General features: G+C 46.6%; 1 protein-coding gene across 1 annotated transcript; it reads right to left on the minus strand.

Annotated features, from left to right (window-relative positions):
• Nucleotides 1–12,812: 12,812 nt before the first annotated feature.
• On the minus strand, nt 12,813–15,240 carry LOC118092850 (C2 calcium-dependent domain-containing protein 4C-like). Its single transcript, XM_035131478.3, has 2 exons — nt 15,144–15,240; nt 12,813–14,312 (listed from the first exon to the last, which is right to left on the minus strand). The coding sequence occupies exons 1-2, from the start codon at nt 15,207–15,209 to the stop codon at nt 12,921–12,923; spliced, it is 1,458 nt and encodes a 485-aa protein (XP_034987369.1). The 5' UTR covers nt 15,210–15,240; the 3' UTR covers nt 12,813–12,920.
• Between the last annotated feature and the right edge of the window lie 1,645 nt (nt 15,241–16,885).

The following is a 16,885-nucleotide window of genomic DNA, read 5'->3' on the forward strand; positions in this document are numbered from 1 at the left end:
GTCCTGGTAAAAGAGGGCATATGGCAACCCTAATTTTTACCTCAGGCCACACCCACTTTGCCTCTGGCCTTTCTCTTTACTGGTGTTACTGGGAAAGTGGAAGGGGGGGTGAGAGGCCTCCCCCCAAGGTACCAAAAAGAATGGAATAAATTTGCTGAATATTTAAAAGATTACTGTAAAATTTGAAACTACCAGTAGGTTTATTTGAAAATACAACAAGGATATAAATAGCCGTTGTCATAAAGATATATGTGAAAATAATGTAGGATTAGGACAGGCAAGAAAGAATAGAGCACCGAAAACTGAGAATTGGAAAAAACAAAACCAAGGGAGAGGAAAGAGGAAGTCAAGTTCGGAAGAACAAGTCTAGAAGGAAAATACATAGGAAGGAAAAGAAAAGTAAATAAGGTATGAGACCGAACACTTATTTGTAAATATTTTTATTTAAGAAATGTTAACATTACATTTTTCTGTTTTTGTTTTTGTTTTGTTTTTTGAATGTTCTTTGTATGAAATAACTTTATTCATGTATAAGAATATTTGTCCAATGAACAAAAGCAATAAAAATTAAATAAAAAAAAGAGAGGCCTCCCCCCCAAGTCTTGCCTCTCCATACTATGAGGCAAAGACAAAACGCCTCCGCTGCACATTACCAATCCATTCCCTCAGAGACATACCACACAGAGGTATTTCCCTGCCTTCTCACCTGTCAAACCTAATCCTTCCTAACCATAAAAAGTCAAAACTAAGACATCCAACCCACTGAAGGAGGCTGCAGATAATTGAAGACCAAAAACCAGGTAGAAGAGAAATGCTTTTGCCTGATGCCTGAATAGAGGTAATGATGGAGCCAAGCAAACCTCCCTGGGGAAAGCTCTGCACAAGCAGGGGGCCACCACTGAAAAGGCCCGTTCTCATGTTGGCACCCTCTGCTCCTCCCTCGGAGACTGAACACAGAGAAGAACCTCAGTTGAGAAATGCAGGATCTGCATTGGTTCATGTGGGAAGAGACATTGGGTTCCTGAACCAGCACCTTGAATTTAGCCCAGAAACTAATTGGAAGCCAGTGCTGTTGTGCCAGAAACAGTGTTATACATTCAGACCATCTTGCATTGGTCAGCCACCTGGCTGCCAAATTTGGCCCCAGCTGCAGTTTCTGAACCATCTTCAAAGGCAGCCCCATGTAAAACATGTTGCAGCAATCTAACCTAAAGGTTACCAGAGCCTAGACAACATGAGCTAGGCTGTGTTTAGAAGCCCTTTTACAGGGTTGCCATATTTTACCGTAGAGGTTGCCATATTTTGAAAAGCGAAAAAGAGGACACATCTGGCAACTTCTACTTTTAACTACAGATTGCTATGACTCTCATTTTAAACACCCCTACTGTATGAAGGCTATGATTTTGCTACCAACTGATGGTGTATTATTGCTGCTGAGTTTCTTTTCCAGCAATTGTATGACTTTCACACAGTTTTGTAATGCATCACACACACACACCCGGATTTCATGCCATGACATCAGATTTTGTAAGTCACTTGGGGACTTTTGAATAGGTCAAGCAGCTAGCAAGTTTATTTAGCAATAGTTTGTATACTGCTAACTGAAGATAACACCTCTAAGTGGTTTACAAAGAACATAAAATATACATTAAAATGATCAACAAAATTAAAAACAATTGGGCTTAAGGTTTTTTTTAATAGAAAACCTAGAATATGAATAAAACCAGCATTTAAACTAAAAGTACAGGAAAAACTATAAGTCACCTCTACTTGTCTAGGTAGGCTTTCTCTTATGTATTGGTGCAGGGGTCCCCAAACTAAGGCCCGGGGGCTGGATCGGCCCAATCGCCTTCTAAATCCGGCCCGCGGACAGTCCGGGAATCAGCATGTTTTTACATTAGTAGAATGTGTATCCTTTTATTTAAAATGCATTTCTGGGTTATTTGTGGGGCATAGGAATTCATTCATATATATTTTTTCAAAATATAGTACAGCCCCCCCACAAGGTCTGAGGGACAGTGGACCGGCCCCCTGCTGAAAAAGTATTCTGACCCCTGTATTGGTGTATATAGTTTTCCCTCAGGTCCTTGGCAGTTGTTTTAGGAGGGAACTTTAGGAGGGAACTTTGAATTAGGTTTGATACATTGTTTGAGCCAGCCGTCTATAAAAGCAGGCCGGCTCAGCAATCAGTTCAGTTCTGTTCCAGCTTCCAAATAAAGAGCTGCTTTGAAGAACTGATGTGTTGTCTACTCACTATTTAACACTTACCTAAATAAAAATGGTTTTAGCAGGGGCCCCAAGTAATATTGCAATGGTGCGTTCATAAAAATAGGCAATCTTGTTTCCGATCATTTCCCTAATGATCCTTTGCATAACAATTGACTTTTTCTTCCCCTTCTGTAGCTGCAGCTGTCTCTATGTATGTTTGTTTGTTTGCTTGCTTGCTGTTCATAAGAAAAATCCCTCCACACTGTGGGAAAGTTCTATGAGACTGACAAGAAGTCAGAATGCATCAGAAAACAGCTCTTCACCTTGGCTCTCCAAGGGTTAAAGGGAGTGAGATGCACTTCCTAGAGAGAAAGTGAGGGCCTTTCTTCTTGTTTCAATCAGCTGATGGATAGAGGACAGAGCTGAGATCAAAGCAGAAGGTGTCAATTCAAGGCAATTATTCCATGCAACTGCATTTCTCCCAGAAAGGAAACCCGGACATTTTGCCAAATTTAAAAAATCCGCCCGGACACTAATTTTAATCCTGAAAAAGAGGATGTGTCCAGGGGAAAATGGACATATGGCAGCCCTACACACAAACACACAGGTCCAGCAGGATGAAGCCACCCACGGGTGCCCTGCCCTGCCCGCCACTTCCACCACCTGTGAAGAAGCCATGCCAGCTCAGGCACTGGTTTCCAACAAGATCTCACAAGAGAGAACTTCTCTGCTGGCTGGCAGGGTGGGTGGCACACCAGGGGGGGCAGGGCAGGGCGGGGCAGGACTTCCCGTTTTACCTCAAGCAGCAAAATGGGACATGCTACCCACCCACCTGAGGACCTTGGACTGTGGGTGCCACCATTCTGTCTTGCCCCCCACTTTTTAAATACCTGCTTAAAAGCTGATTTGTGGACAGGAGGGACACAACTCTTTTGTGGTGGCTCCAAATCTATGGAACACCCTCCCAGGAGAAACCTTGCAGGCTCTCTCACTCCCAGCACTCTTGCTTTTAAACTGCTTTCAGACTGCTTTTACTGCTATTTTGTTTAAATTCTCTTTTATAACTGATTTTGTTTTTAAAGGGGGGAGGTTGTATTTGTACACTGCCCTGGATACATTTTGTTTCCCTGTGTAGGAAAGTGGAATTTTAAAAAGTTCATTTATTCATTCTGTCCCCATAAAAAAAATACTACCCAGAAAGCTTTCTGTGTATTATTTGAGCCCCTTACCTCATAAAGGCAGTGTGGTGTTGTGGTTAAAGTACAGTGGTACCTCGGTTTATGAACACAATTGGTTCCGGAAGTCTGTTCATAAACTGAAGCGTTCATAAACTGAAGCGAACTTTCCCATTGAAAGTAATGTAAAGTGGATTAATCCGTTCCAGACAGGTCCGCGGAGTACTCAACCTGAAGCGTACTTAACCCGAAGCATGGGTGTAATTGGTTCCGGAAGTCTGTTCATAAACTGAAGCGTTCATAAACTGAAGTGAACTTTCCCATTGAAAGTAATGGAAAGTGAATTAATCCGTTCCAGATGGGTCCGCGGCGTTCGTAAACCAAAAATTCATAAACCGAGGTTCTACTGTATCAGAGTAGAAGTGGGGAGACCACTTGGCACGGACTTTTTACCGGGAGGCTGGAGGCTTGGCTTGGGAGTCGTGGGGGTGGGGGCGCCAAGTGGCACCCCCCCCCCAGAGTGGAACCCGGGGCGTACCGCCCTCATCACTCCCCCCCCCATTGTGACGCCCTTGCAGGTCAGTCTGTCCCAGTCAGGCCTAACTCACAGGGCTGTTGTGAGAAGAACATGGGTCGGGAACCACATACAGTGTCTTGAGCTCCTTGGAATAAAATGATGCAAATAGTGAGTGGCAGGCCTAGAAAAGCTTATGTCAGAACTTGAATTTGCTGCAGACCCTGAATAAAAAACCTGAGCAGCAATTCAGTTTTTGTGTCCCGCCTCCCTCCAAGACTCCAGCCAAAAGATGAAATTGTGGAAAGAGAAGTTAGCTGGGCCCTTAATACATCACCCAAATAAGAGGAGTGAAGAGGACACATGTTTGCATATAATTTGCATATGCTAATTTACAACCAGAGATACAGATATAGAAAGACTTACTGCAATGTTAAGTGGGAATCCAAAACACATCCCCATTGTGGAGAAGACCAGGTGAGCTGTGAGTTGTTCTGCCTGCTTTCAACCAGGCTGGCCCTGGGCAGCCCTTCCAAGAGAGAAACCCTTTCAAACAGAGGTCTGTCCTCTGTCAAGCAGGGCACATGGCACCCTAGCCAATGAAAACATTACTGCATAGGTTGGCCAAAACAGGCCACTGCTCCTCCCATACCCATTCCAAGCTTGCCCAGTGGGCTGAGAAGCACTGTGCTTCATCAGAGACCATTTCCCCCTCTGCCTTACCCATAGGAGCTGGATGGGCAAGTTATCTGGGCTGAGCCACCAGCTACTGGCCCTGCAGCACGTTCAAGATTTTGCTCTGGGCACACAGAAAAGCTCCCTGGCTAGATATTCTCTCATGCAGCAGCGCCCCACCTCTCCCACTCCCTACTTCTGATCCAATTTCATTCTCTCCCACCCACACTTCTCATTTGCTGCACCTCCAGCCAGCTCAAGCCCCTCGCCCAGACTCTCCACGCTGTCATTAGTAGCCTGGCAACCTCCTGCATTGGCTTTTAAGCACAGGGGTATTTGTTTGTCAAGCTGCCCTGTTCCTGGTTCTTCTGGGAAAGGCAGCAAGAACCCCAGTTATTTCAAAACTAGTGTAATTCAGCCCGTTGAGTAAATGGGCGCTAGAACATCCCGGGGTTCGGAGAAGCGCTTGTGCAGCGCTTCTCCGAACCCTGAGACCTGTCCTTCCTGTCGGTGGCAGGGGGACAGGTATGAAGGAGGAGAAAGCAGCCCTCACCTGGAGTACTGTGTCCAGTTCTGGGCACCACAGTTCAAGAAGGATACTGACAAGCTGGAACGTGTCCAGAGGAGGGCAACCAAAATGGCCAAAGGCCTGGAAATGATGCCTTATGAGAAATGGCTTAGGGAGCTGGGTATGTTTGGCCTGGAGAAGAGATGTTTAAGGGCCGATATGATAGCCATGTTCAAATATATTAAAGGATGTCATATAGAGGAGGGTGAAAGGTTGTTTTCTGCTGCTCCAGAGAAGCGGACACGGAGCAATGGATTCAAACTACAAGAAAGAAGATTCCACCTAAACATTAGGAAGAACTTCCTGACAGTAAGAGCTGTTCGGCAGTGGAATTTGCTGCCAAGGAGTGTGGTGGAGTCTCCTTCTTTGGAGGTCTTTAAGCAGAGGCTTGACAGGCATATGTCAAGAATGCTTTGATGGTGTTTCCTGCTTGGCAGGGCGTTGGACTGGATGGCCCTTGTGGTCTCTTTCAACTCTGTGATTCTATGATTTCCTGAGTTTGTGGCTAATGAGCTATGGCTCATTAATGTGCTGCCACCATTCTGCTGATGGATGGTTTTCTTGTTTTAAGAATTGTTTCCTACACTATTTATTTACAGCAATTTATAAATCGCCCGAAAACAAAAGGGCCTCTCTGGATGGTTTGCAATAAATGTGTAAGAGAACAATTTGACTACACAGGGGACAAAAAACACCCTGCAAAAGCAGCATAAATTCAGCAGGGAAACAAAACTCATGGCATTCCGAGAGTTAAAATGAACAAACAGATTAATACAGTGAGAGGATCAGCCTGCATCAGTTATTTCCAAGAGCTGGACCAACAGAAAGGGGCCTCCACAACATGGCATCAGAGAAACATGACAGCTATAGAAGTTCATGGAGTTTCCTCTGATTTGTGCATGTTGACAATACCCACAACAATTGAAATTAACCCTTGCACAGCGGTAGTGTTTTTGGAAAAACAAGATAAAAACATTCATCCATATCAAACCAATTCCACGAAGAGACACTGGGTTGCTGAGATCAGCAGCAGACAAATAGATGTCATGGAGCACTTCCAGCAAAATCAGACTGGGCTACAATGGCGAAGGCGCCCTGAGCAAATCGCTGAAGCCCACGGATGAGCGAAGCCAAGAGCCAAGGGTGGGGAGTGGGGGTGACAGGGCGGGTTATTAAAAGCAGCTGCAGTTTGTTTTATAGATCAATAGGCTGTTTTACTGCATATTATGTAACTTTAATGTTTTTCAAATTGCTCTGGATATTTACTTCTGTGAACCCTTGAAAGCCTGTTTATCTTCCCAGAAATGAAACCTACGTGCTGTTGCCACCGCTAAGCTTTCACCTGTTTACATCCTTTCATCCAGCGCAACTGGTGCTGACGTACTGAGGATGCTGGCAGTCAAACAGGCAGGAGGGAACCTTTGCCCCCGAACCATCAACCCTCCCCTACCTGCATCTGAGCGTTGGTGATGGTGGCTCAGCAGAGCCCAGGATCAATGGTGTTTACACGGCCGTTTCTAAGGAGGGCAGGGTGGAGATGAGCTGGAGGAAATGTTTCATTTCTATGAAATAATTATATCTCACCTCTAGAGTTACCAGACCTCCAGGTGTGCCTGGCCCCCTCTAGGTGGCAGAAGGAGGGCTTTAGGTTCCAGGTGGGTGAGAGTGGCTTTCATTTAATAAATATATATTAAGAAGACTGTATAAATATGTGACAATAAAATATTTGGGGCGAGGGGAGAAGACTGTGCATGCAGCTTGCAAGCTTCAGCCCAGCAGGAGCCAGCTGAAGATTATGTCATAGAAGGGGGAGGGGGGGCTCCGTACAATAAAATATTAAAATAGACAACATTAAATATCCATGCTGCACCCTGTGAGGGCGGGGGCGCCGGAGCGTTCTTCGCCCCTCAGGGCCAGGGCGCGTGACCTGCTCAAGATTGCCCTGCAATTAGCGCATCTAGTCCATCATCCTGTTCTCACAGTGGTAGGAAAAGTTGATGAGCTATTTTAAAGGGAAACTGCCAAAACCACATTTTTTATCGGCTACAACTGCAGTATTCCGGATACATCCAGACGTATGGCAACCTTACACAGTGGCCAACCAAATGCCTGGGAGAAACCCACAGGCAGGACGCGAGCACAAGAGCCCTCTCTCATCCTGCAGCTTCCAGCAACTGGAATTTAGAAGCATTGCTGCAGAGCAGAGCCATCCTGGCTAGGAGCCTTCACTACCCCTGTCTTCCATGAATTTGTTTAAGCGATCCAAGCATGGGTGTAGCCAGGATTTTTCTTAGGGGGCAGGCTTTTGTTAACTCAGATTTGTATTGATTTTGGTTGGTTGGAAGGGCAGCTGCCCTTGAATGCATGGGCATTTTCATTTTGTGCTGCGTAAAAAGGGACTTTCTTTTATCTGTCCTGAATTTTCCCACATTCAGCTTCATTGGATGCCCCCAAGTTCTGGTGTGAGGAGGGGGTGGGGACTTCCCCTATCTATCTACGTTCTCTATGCCATGCATAATTTTACAAACTTCTATTGTGTCACCTCTTACTCATCTTTTCTTTAAACTAATAAGACCTGTTTTTTTTTAAAAAAAACTTTAAAAAAACCTGGTCCTGTTAGAAAACAAAAGAAAAGTCTCAAGGCTTGCACTGGGGAGTAATAAAAATGGCTATCACGATAAAAATGTTACAGGTAGGTAGCCGTGTTGGTCTGAGTCGAAACAAAATAAAAAAATTCATTCAGTAGCACCTTAAAGACCAACTAAGTTTTTATTTTGGTATGAGCTTTCGTGTATCTGATGAAGTGTGCATGCACACAAAAGCTCATACCAAAATAAAAACTTAGTTGGTCTTTAAGGTGCTACTGAAGAAATTTTTTTATGATAAAAATGGCTATCACAAAGGTAGCTCAGCTGCATCTTGTGCCTTTGTGAATCACAGGTTGAGGGAGCTGTATGTCTTTTGCTTAAAAAAAAAAATCAGTTCCAGTACCGTTAAGTCACTGCAAAATTCAATATTTGGAAAGCTTCAATCACTTAATTGTGAATTGTGAGGGGCGGGGAAGCATTGTCAATTGTATTGCAGCAGCTATTGCTGAAATATATAATGCTCCCAAACATAGCTGCCAAGTTCTCCCTTTTTTAAGGGAAATTCCCTTATGCTGAATAGGCTTCCTCGCGAGAAAAGGGAAAACTTGGCAGCTATGCTTCCAAGTGTCTATGTGGTGAGGCTGAGGGCGATGGGAGTAGAATCCATTTTCAGAAGATGATGAGGAAAAGACAAGATACAATTACCCTGACTTAATCTGATCTTGCCTATTATTGGATATGGTCTCCTGGTCTAGTTAGTACGGTAGTAAAATTAGAACTATGGTAATATGGGACGCAGGCGGCACTGTGGGTTAAACCACAGAGCCTAGGGCTTGCCGATCAGAAGGTCAGCAGTTCGAATCCCCACGATGGGGTGAGCTCCTGTTGCTTGGTCCCTGCTCCTGCCAATCTAGCAGTTCGAAAGCACGTCAAAGTGCAAGTAGATAAATAAGAACCGCTACAGCGGGAAGGTAAACGGCGTTTCCGTGTGCTGCTCTGGTTCTCCAGAAGCAGCTTAGTCATGCTGGCCACATGACCTGGAAGCTGTACGCCAGCTCCCTCGGCCAATAACGCGAGATGAGCGCAGCAACCCCAGAGTCGGTCACGACTGGACCTAATGGTCAGGGGTCCCTTTACCTTTACCTAATACAGCAATGGATAAATAAAAAAAAACCGCCGAACTCTACAATTTTGTGATTCTTTATGGTATATCTATAATGTTGTGAAGCTGATTATTTTTTATATTACTTCATGCTATTTTTGATGCAGCAACTGATTCTACTATGGTCACTAATATGGGCTGAAACAAATAGATTCCAAACTGAAAATGTTTAAGAGTGAAGAAGCCAAGGCTGCTGCTTTCCTCTTCCTTAGAGTAATTCAGGGCCTGGTGTCCTGCAGAAAGTTCAGAAAATCATCTATCACCATCTTCCTGTAATAAAGATAAAGACATTAAATCTGTCTTTGCATCTTCCCCATTTCCCTCTGAGCAAAGATAAAGTCTCTTCCTGAAAAAATGTTGTTCCTATCCAACCAGTCCCTTAGGGAGTTGTAGGCAGGAAGTGTGTTTCTTCTGCAGAAATCATAGCTGCCAAGTTGTCCTTTTTTAAGGGAAATTCCCATATGCTGAATAGGCTTCCTCGTGAGAAAAGGGAAAACTTGGCAGCTATGGCAGAAATATAAACAACTCAAACTTTTCAAAAGAAAAACATTGGCAAATAAGCAGAGTGATTCGGGTCAAGATATTAACTGATATGCATGAAATTTCATATACAGTGGTACCTCGGTTTATGAACACAATTGGTTCCGGAAGTCTGTTCATAAACTGAAGCGTTCATAAACTGAAGTGAACTTTCCAATTGAAAGTAATGGAAAGTGAATTGATCCGTTCCAGACGGGTCCGCGGAGTACTCAACCTGAAGCGTACTTAACCCGAAGCATGGGTGTATTTGGTTCCGGAAGTCTGTTCATAAACTGAAGCGTTCATAAACTGAAGCGAACTTTCCCATTGAAAGTAATGGAAAGTGAATTAATCCGTTCCAGATGGGTCCGCGGCGTTCATAAACCGAGGTTCCACTGTATAGCTTTATAATCCCCAGTGTAGTAAGATAAGACCTTTGGAGCAGGCATTTTTTAAAAAAAGTTTTTCATGAACCGCCCTAGTAGGGCAGTAATTGTTCCTTGATAATTTGTCACCCCACCCCCTCCATGATGGCATCCGAGGCGGCCCACCTACCCCTGCCCCCCCTCCTATGCCCCTGAATACATCTGTGCCCTGTCCAGGATTTGAGGCACCCTCAACCTCAGGCAAGACACTTAAGAATGTAAGGACCTAAGCAGAGCCTGCTGGATCAGGCCATAGCACCCTGTTCTCACAGTGGCCAACCCAAAGCCTGTGGGGAACCCTCAAGCAGGACCCAAGGATAGAATCATAGAATTGTGGAGGTGGAAGGAACAACGGGGATCACCCACTGCAACTCCCTGCAATTCAGGAACCCTTTTGCCCAAATGGGGCTCATGAGAGCACTCTCCCTGCCCCCTGAGGCTCCCCTTAAGGTGGGGCTCTGCAGGGCTGAGAGTTCTCCCACATGGCCAGCACTGGCCAGACTTCTAGGGTGCATGTGCAAAGCAAGAACTTGTTCGTTGTTTGGGGGGATCTGACAATTTGCCACACTCACAACTTTCCTGATCTGGCCTGTTGCACCCCAGAACAAAGGTCTCCAGGATGTGGAGATGGCACGGAATTCCCTCCTCCCTGCTGAGCATACAAGAAGTGGGAAATGGGGTAGTAACATATGGCATGGTTTCACTTCTCATACAAATGTTGAGGCCTGTGGTCACTCAGTGCTGCCAGCATTTGCCATCAGGCTGGCTCATTTAGGACTATATTAGAAACCTTGTTGTCAGTAATGATGGAACACGCAGGTGGAAAACACTTTGATTTTTATAAATCTTCATTATCTTTCAAGGGAATTTTTCTACCAGTCAATACTGTTGCATGCCACCCCATTCTCCAAGCAGTGTGAGATTCCATGGGTTCCAGGCAGAGACTGTGGTGTCTTTATGGTTTATTTAAACATGTATACTACCTGAGCCTATGATGGAGGGGTTCACAGCATGAACACCCCAAAGGGGTCTTGCTTCCCCCATAGCCACAGCCTTGGAGCCACTTCCTTTGCTACCTTAATGACCCATTACCTCACCAGGAAGCTAGCCTGGATATTCCAGGAATTTGAATTAATGCTTAACACTTGCTGGATCCAGGAATTAGAAAGGTCTTGGCAGACAGCCTACTCCCCACCCCCAACTCGCATTTTTATCCCTTTGGAGTTGTGCTATATCATTATTGTTAATATTATTATTATTTGTGCTTTTGTATAATTGTGCGTTTGTCCTTCCAGGATGGGAAGCTTTATTATTTTTCATTGTTTTCTTTCTTTTTGTTATTTGTGCACTTAAAAAAAACACAAATATTTTTATCTATTTTTTAAAGGAAATGGGGTAGTGCACAAAGTCAGCCCCTCCCCAGTTAGGAACCTACACAACTGCAGCTTTGGATTATGGCTCAAAATACACACCCAAGCTCTCCCTTCCTGTTCCACTCAGACTCCCTCACAGATTCAGCAGGCAAGCTGCCATAGCCATCATCACGTAAGATTTCAAAACTGTTTGCTTCCTCAGTGTCTAGCTAAAAGCAAGCGGCCTTTAAATTCTGTTTGATGGAAGAGTTCTTTCTGTTCAGCCTGAACATTCACATATTGCCAAAACTGAAGAAATGGACCCTTGCTTGGATTATTTTGTACACATTTCTTCTTTGATCCAATTCCTGTTGGGAACTTCTGGATTAACTCTTCACATCATCACCTCTTACTGAAACAAAACCCAACAACCCAGCCAGTGCTATATTTACTCAAAAGTATAGCCCCAAAACATTGTGGCACCCTCAGGTCTAATAGATTGACAGTGCAATCCTTTACCCATTACTCAGAAGTAAACCTTAGTGAGTTCGCTAGAGCTATGTACTACCGGTATGTAAATCCCTTTGAGATTATAGCCTTGTTGTAGCTTAAATTTCCATGGCTCACAGCCCACTTCATCAGATGCACTGAGTGCTGGCCTCAGTTGGCCATTCTTTATAATGGGTATGAACTATAAGCTATGATGCTAAAAGGGTGATGAAATGCAAGAGGTACTCTGCCATGTTCCTATACAAAGCTCACAGGCATTTGTATTTTACACTGCAAAGTAGAGCACTCTGTACTGGAAGGATCCCAGATTGAGGAAGGCTAATGTACCCCGATGGCTTGATAAAAATAGAGCTAATTTTGTGTACTGTTTAGGCCGCCATAACTGTGAACCTAAAAAAAAAACCCAGTTCAAATATCCTCACTTGCTATGAACTCACTAGGAGGTCTAAGGTAAACTGCTACCTTTCACAGCACAACCCTGTGTGTGTTTACTCAGAAGTAAGCCCCGTTGTGTTCAAATGAGAGAAAACTTCAAATATATTTTCATAAATTACATTTCAAAGCCATCCTCTTAGGTAGGAGAGGCCCTGAGTGAGTGAGCTCTTTGGCTGAGCAGAGATGACCTGGGACTCTCCAGCTGTAGGCTGAAACTAACCACCTTCAGCCACAACTGCCGTGTGGGGATTGTTTTAAGGATAATGTAAAGCACTCTGGATGATACACAAACCCTGGAGCTGCAAGTCTGTACACACCTCCTTGGGTGCAAGCCTGATGGAGAGCTCAATGGGACATTGCCAAAGCACAGGTGCATAGGATTAATAGAACCATGAATTGTGCATTTGTGTGTAACTTGCAAGTCTCGCTCAAGTCAAAGTCATTTACTGACCTAAAGGTAAAGGGTAAAGGGACCCCTGACCATTAGGTCCAGTCGTGACCGACTCTGGGGTTGCGCGCTCATCTCGCATTATTGGCCGAGGGAGCCAGTGTATAGCTTCCAGGTCATGTGGCCAGCATGACAAAGCCGCTTCTGGCAAACCAGAGCAGCACATGGAAACGCCGTTTACCTTCCCGCTGTAGCGGTTCCTATTTATCTACCAAAAGAGAAGCATTTGCAAGTTTCAGTAAAAATTATATTTATTTTAAAACAAAAAAACACACCAAGTACGAAAAAATAAATAAAATATCTCAGGTTGCAAGACAGAGTCGTTTCTCTCTCTCTCTTTTTTAACCTGCTAAAAGCTTCATCAAGGGAACCTCGCTCTCCCCCAAAACGAGGTCCCTTTTCAAGCTGCACCCTTTATTCACAGCCTTCATCCTCACCGCGAGGCTGCAGAGGTCATCTTCGGCGATGCCCACAAAGAAAAAGTCCTCATTGAAGATGGGGTCGCGGCTCCTCTTGATGACTGTGCTGCGCTGCTTCTGGGTCTTGCCAGGCACAAGGGAGAAGGTGATGCAGCAGTTGATGCTCTTGGGCTCCGCCAAGGGCTCGTAAAGTCCTTCCACGCTGATCAGGCGGACCCGCAGGCGCCGGTTCTCGGGGCAGTACTCAGAGGACAGCCGCAGGAGCCCGCCCTTGTCCATGCAGACAGTGCTCTCCCGGCCAAGCCTCTCCCGGCCGCCACAGGGCACGTCCAGCGGGAAGATGGGCAGCGGGGACAGGCTGTAGGCTCGGCAGGTCAGCGGGTCAAAGAGGCTGTCTGAGGACCGCCGAATGGCATTGGGGCTGCTGTCCGTGGAGCTGCTGTCCTCGGTGGACAAGGAATTGGCTCTTCCCATGCTGGACAATTTGCTCTGGGACCTCCAGGCCTTGCCCAGCAGCCCCTCCTGGCTCCGGGCTTTGAAGAGCAAGCCGGGCCCTCGCAGCGGAGGTGATCGGCCCAGGAGCGGGGAGCTGAAGGGCGAGGATTCGCTGGAAGAAGCCGTGTCGCTGTCCCAGGGGCCTTGCCGGCTGAGCAGGTGGCGCTGGCAGGCCACCGACTGGATGGCAATGGAGTGGCTGGAGGGGAGCTCTCTGCCCCCATAGCTGCTGGCTCGGGGCCGGGGCAGGGCCAGGCTGAGAGAAGAGTCACTGTGGAAGATGGATTCCTTCCTCCGGGTGTGAGGGCTCTCCAGCAGCGTGCAGAAACCATAGGACGTCTGCGCTTTGGGGAAGTGAGGCAAGGACAGGGCAGCCTGAGACTGGGGGTCTGAGTTGGTGCCTTCTTCTTCCTCCAGGCCTGGGATCTCCTCCACACTTTCCACCTGAATGAGGTGGGGCAGCAGGAATGGGCTGGGGGTGCGGTCGACACCCACGCCAGCAGAAGTGGCAGCCTGCTGCAAGCCGGGCTCCGTGAGGCAGCGGTGGGGCTGGAAGGCTGCACTAGGACTCTTCGCTGGAGGAGGATTTGCCAGCCTGGGGGGGATGCAGAACTCCGGGATCCTGTCCGGGGTCAATATGTTGGCAAAAGCTGCAGCAGGGCCCCCCGGCTTGACAGGGTGGCTGGGGGGCAAGCCCAGGAATGACGGACCCAGTGGGCTGCCTTCTCCAGGGGATGCCCCCACTTTCTCCAAGAACCACATTGAGTCCAGCTGACTTCTCAGGAGTCCCACAGAAGAGTTGAAGGAGATCAGAAGAACCTGCCAAAAAAGGGAAATACAAAGGTGTTAATAGCTCTGGGTTGTTCGCAACAACCCTGCAAGGGAGCAGGACCTGCTGAGCCAACTAACATTCAAATCTTATACCGGTAGCCCTCTTAAATGTAGGCAGCAGGTGATGGGTGGCATTCAGCTTTTTACTCAAGAGTATACCCACTGAAATTAACAGCCATGTTTGTTCCTTCCAGTCTACTCCAAGTAGGACATAGCTGAATGCTACTCTTGAATAGCTAAAGCAGGCATCCCCAAACTTCGGCCCTCCAGATGTTTTGGACTACAATTCCCATCATCCCTGACCACTGGTCCTGTTAGCTAGGGATCATGGGAGTTGTAGGCCAAAACATCTGGAGGGCCGCAGTTTGGGGGTGCCTGAGCTAAAGCCTGTTTACACACCACAGCTGCAAAAATCCAGGCATGCTTACTTGTGAGTAAGCCTCACAGAATCCAGTGCGCCTTGCTTCAGAGCCAACAAGCACAGGATCGGGCTCCAGCAAGCCTTCCCAGGCTCCCACTAAACTCTTTCCCTTGTGCAGAAGAATTCCCGGTAGTTTTAGATAGAATTCAATACATACATTCCATTTACTAAAACCGGTTTCTTTGCTTAAGAAGGGAGGAACGAGAGAGAAGGGGAGAGCCCCTATGCAGAACTCCAAACGCCAGTCTGTCTTCGGCCAGTCTGTAGACATTCATCTTGGCCGCCTTTTCAAGGCTGCGATACCCAGCGCACTTAGATGCCAAGCCCATGATCGGAGTCCCCAGCCTCGCTCCTGATGAACCCCGCAAGTCTGATGGCACAAACCACCTCACACCTACCTTGCAGGGTTGGCCGCTTCCCAAGAACTGCTTCAGGATGCCGCGCGCACAGAGCTGCTGCTGCATCCAGCTATACACTCGAGCCGCTACTCCGTTCGAGTTTGCAGCCCGACGTCGCGGGCTCGCTCTTTATAGGCAAGCGGCGGCGCGCCGAAGCCAATCGCGAGCCGCGGAAGAGGGAGAATTGCCGCGGAGGCGCCTGCCATTGGCCCACAGCCCCACTCCCGCCTCCCGCCTCCGCAGTGCCAGCAGCTGCCAGTCGCGTAAAGGTGGAGGAGCCGCGCTGGCGCCGCTTGCTCAGGGGCGCTCTTCCCGGCAGCGCCAGCTCCTGCCCGGGGCACGCAAACAACCAGGGCAGTGCCAGCCAGCTAGCTAGCCGCCGCCGCCAGCTCTAGCAGCAGCCAGCACCAAGTTTCTCCGTCTTGTGTCGTTTTTCTAGATCTTAATCTAGACCGTAGCCCCTCTTGAATCAGAGCAGCAGAAGCGCCCTGCAGGGTCAGAGCAAAGGGGAGCCCATCCTCTTGTTCTGGCGGTGCCCAGTATGGGAAGCCCACGAGCAGGACGGGAGCCCAGAGCTGGTGATGCCCAGCCAATGGTGGCTGGGGGCACCCTGCCTGTTCCTGGATGCAGGTTCTACCCATCATTCCTGGTTAGCCAGTCAGTGTGTCAATGTTTATTACGGCAAACAGCCAGCATATTAAACCAGAAATTCTGCATAATTCTCTACATAAACAATAAAAACGACTGATATGGGGTTTTAACAGTCAATATACTAATTGAATATACAATACTTAAAATACAGGTCCGGCGGAATGAAACACCATAAAAGAATAAGAAATTTAACTAAGAACTGTAGCAGCAATATCATCATTGGAGGGCAGGACAAATTGTTATGTTATTCAATAACCATTCCTGGTTAGCCATTGATGGATAGCCTTGCAGTTCGAGCGCTTTGGCTTAGGAGAACAAGCTGATATTCTTTCCCCAATCTAGCGCCCTTTGGAGCATCTGGACCACAGCCATGCGCCATGCCGGAGAAGAATTTCAATTTCAATCTCTCTCTCTCTCTCTCTCTCTCTCTCTCTCTCTGTGTGTGTGTGTGTGTGTTTATTGCCTATTCTGCTGATGATGACACTCACAGGAAGGTGCAAGGTTTCCCATCACACATTGAGATTGCATAGCCTTAAGGACTATCACCTTACAGCAGTTGTTTTAAAAACTGAAACCCCCAAGCAAGCACTGTCACTCTACAGCAATTAATGCAGCTGCTGCTGCTGCAACCTGCAGGGCAATACGGAGAAATGGCCAGTGAGGAACAGAATCCCTGATGTCCTTTCCAGAAAAAAATTCTTGCAGGTATTAATTGGACTTCTAACCCTCCCCCTTCCTCTAACCAAGCTAGCTTAGCACATCCCTGATGGTGCCCTTTGAGAAGCAGGAAGTAATATAGACAGATACCTGCAGGAACTGTACCCGCTTAACTTCCACCACTTCATTTCTTTCATTAATTCCTCACCTGAAGAACCTAGACTTTTCTTTTGGAGAGGTACGTTGTCCTGAACTTTACCTCTATATTCTGATTTTCTACTTGGTTACTTTAACCCATGTGGAACTGAACTCATTTTACATGCCTATTTTATAGTTTTGCTTTTCACTTTTTGATTTTCATCTGTTGTTATAACTGTTCTTTCTGTTCACATACATTTATAAAAGGAAAGAAAAAAAACATACAAAAAAAGCTG

The sequence above is a fragment of the Zootoca vivipara genome, chromosome 13, assembly GCF_965207765.1.
Source record: "Zootoca vivipara chromosome 13, rZooViv2.hap1.1, whole genome shotgun sequence".
NCBI classification, from domain to species: domain Eukaryota; kingdom Metazoa; phylum Chordata; class Lepidosauria; order Squamata; family Lacertidae; genus Zootoca; species Zootoca vivipara.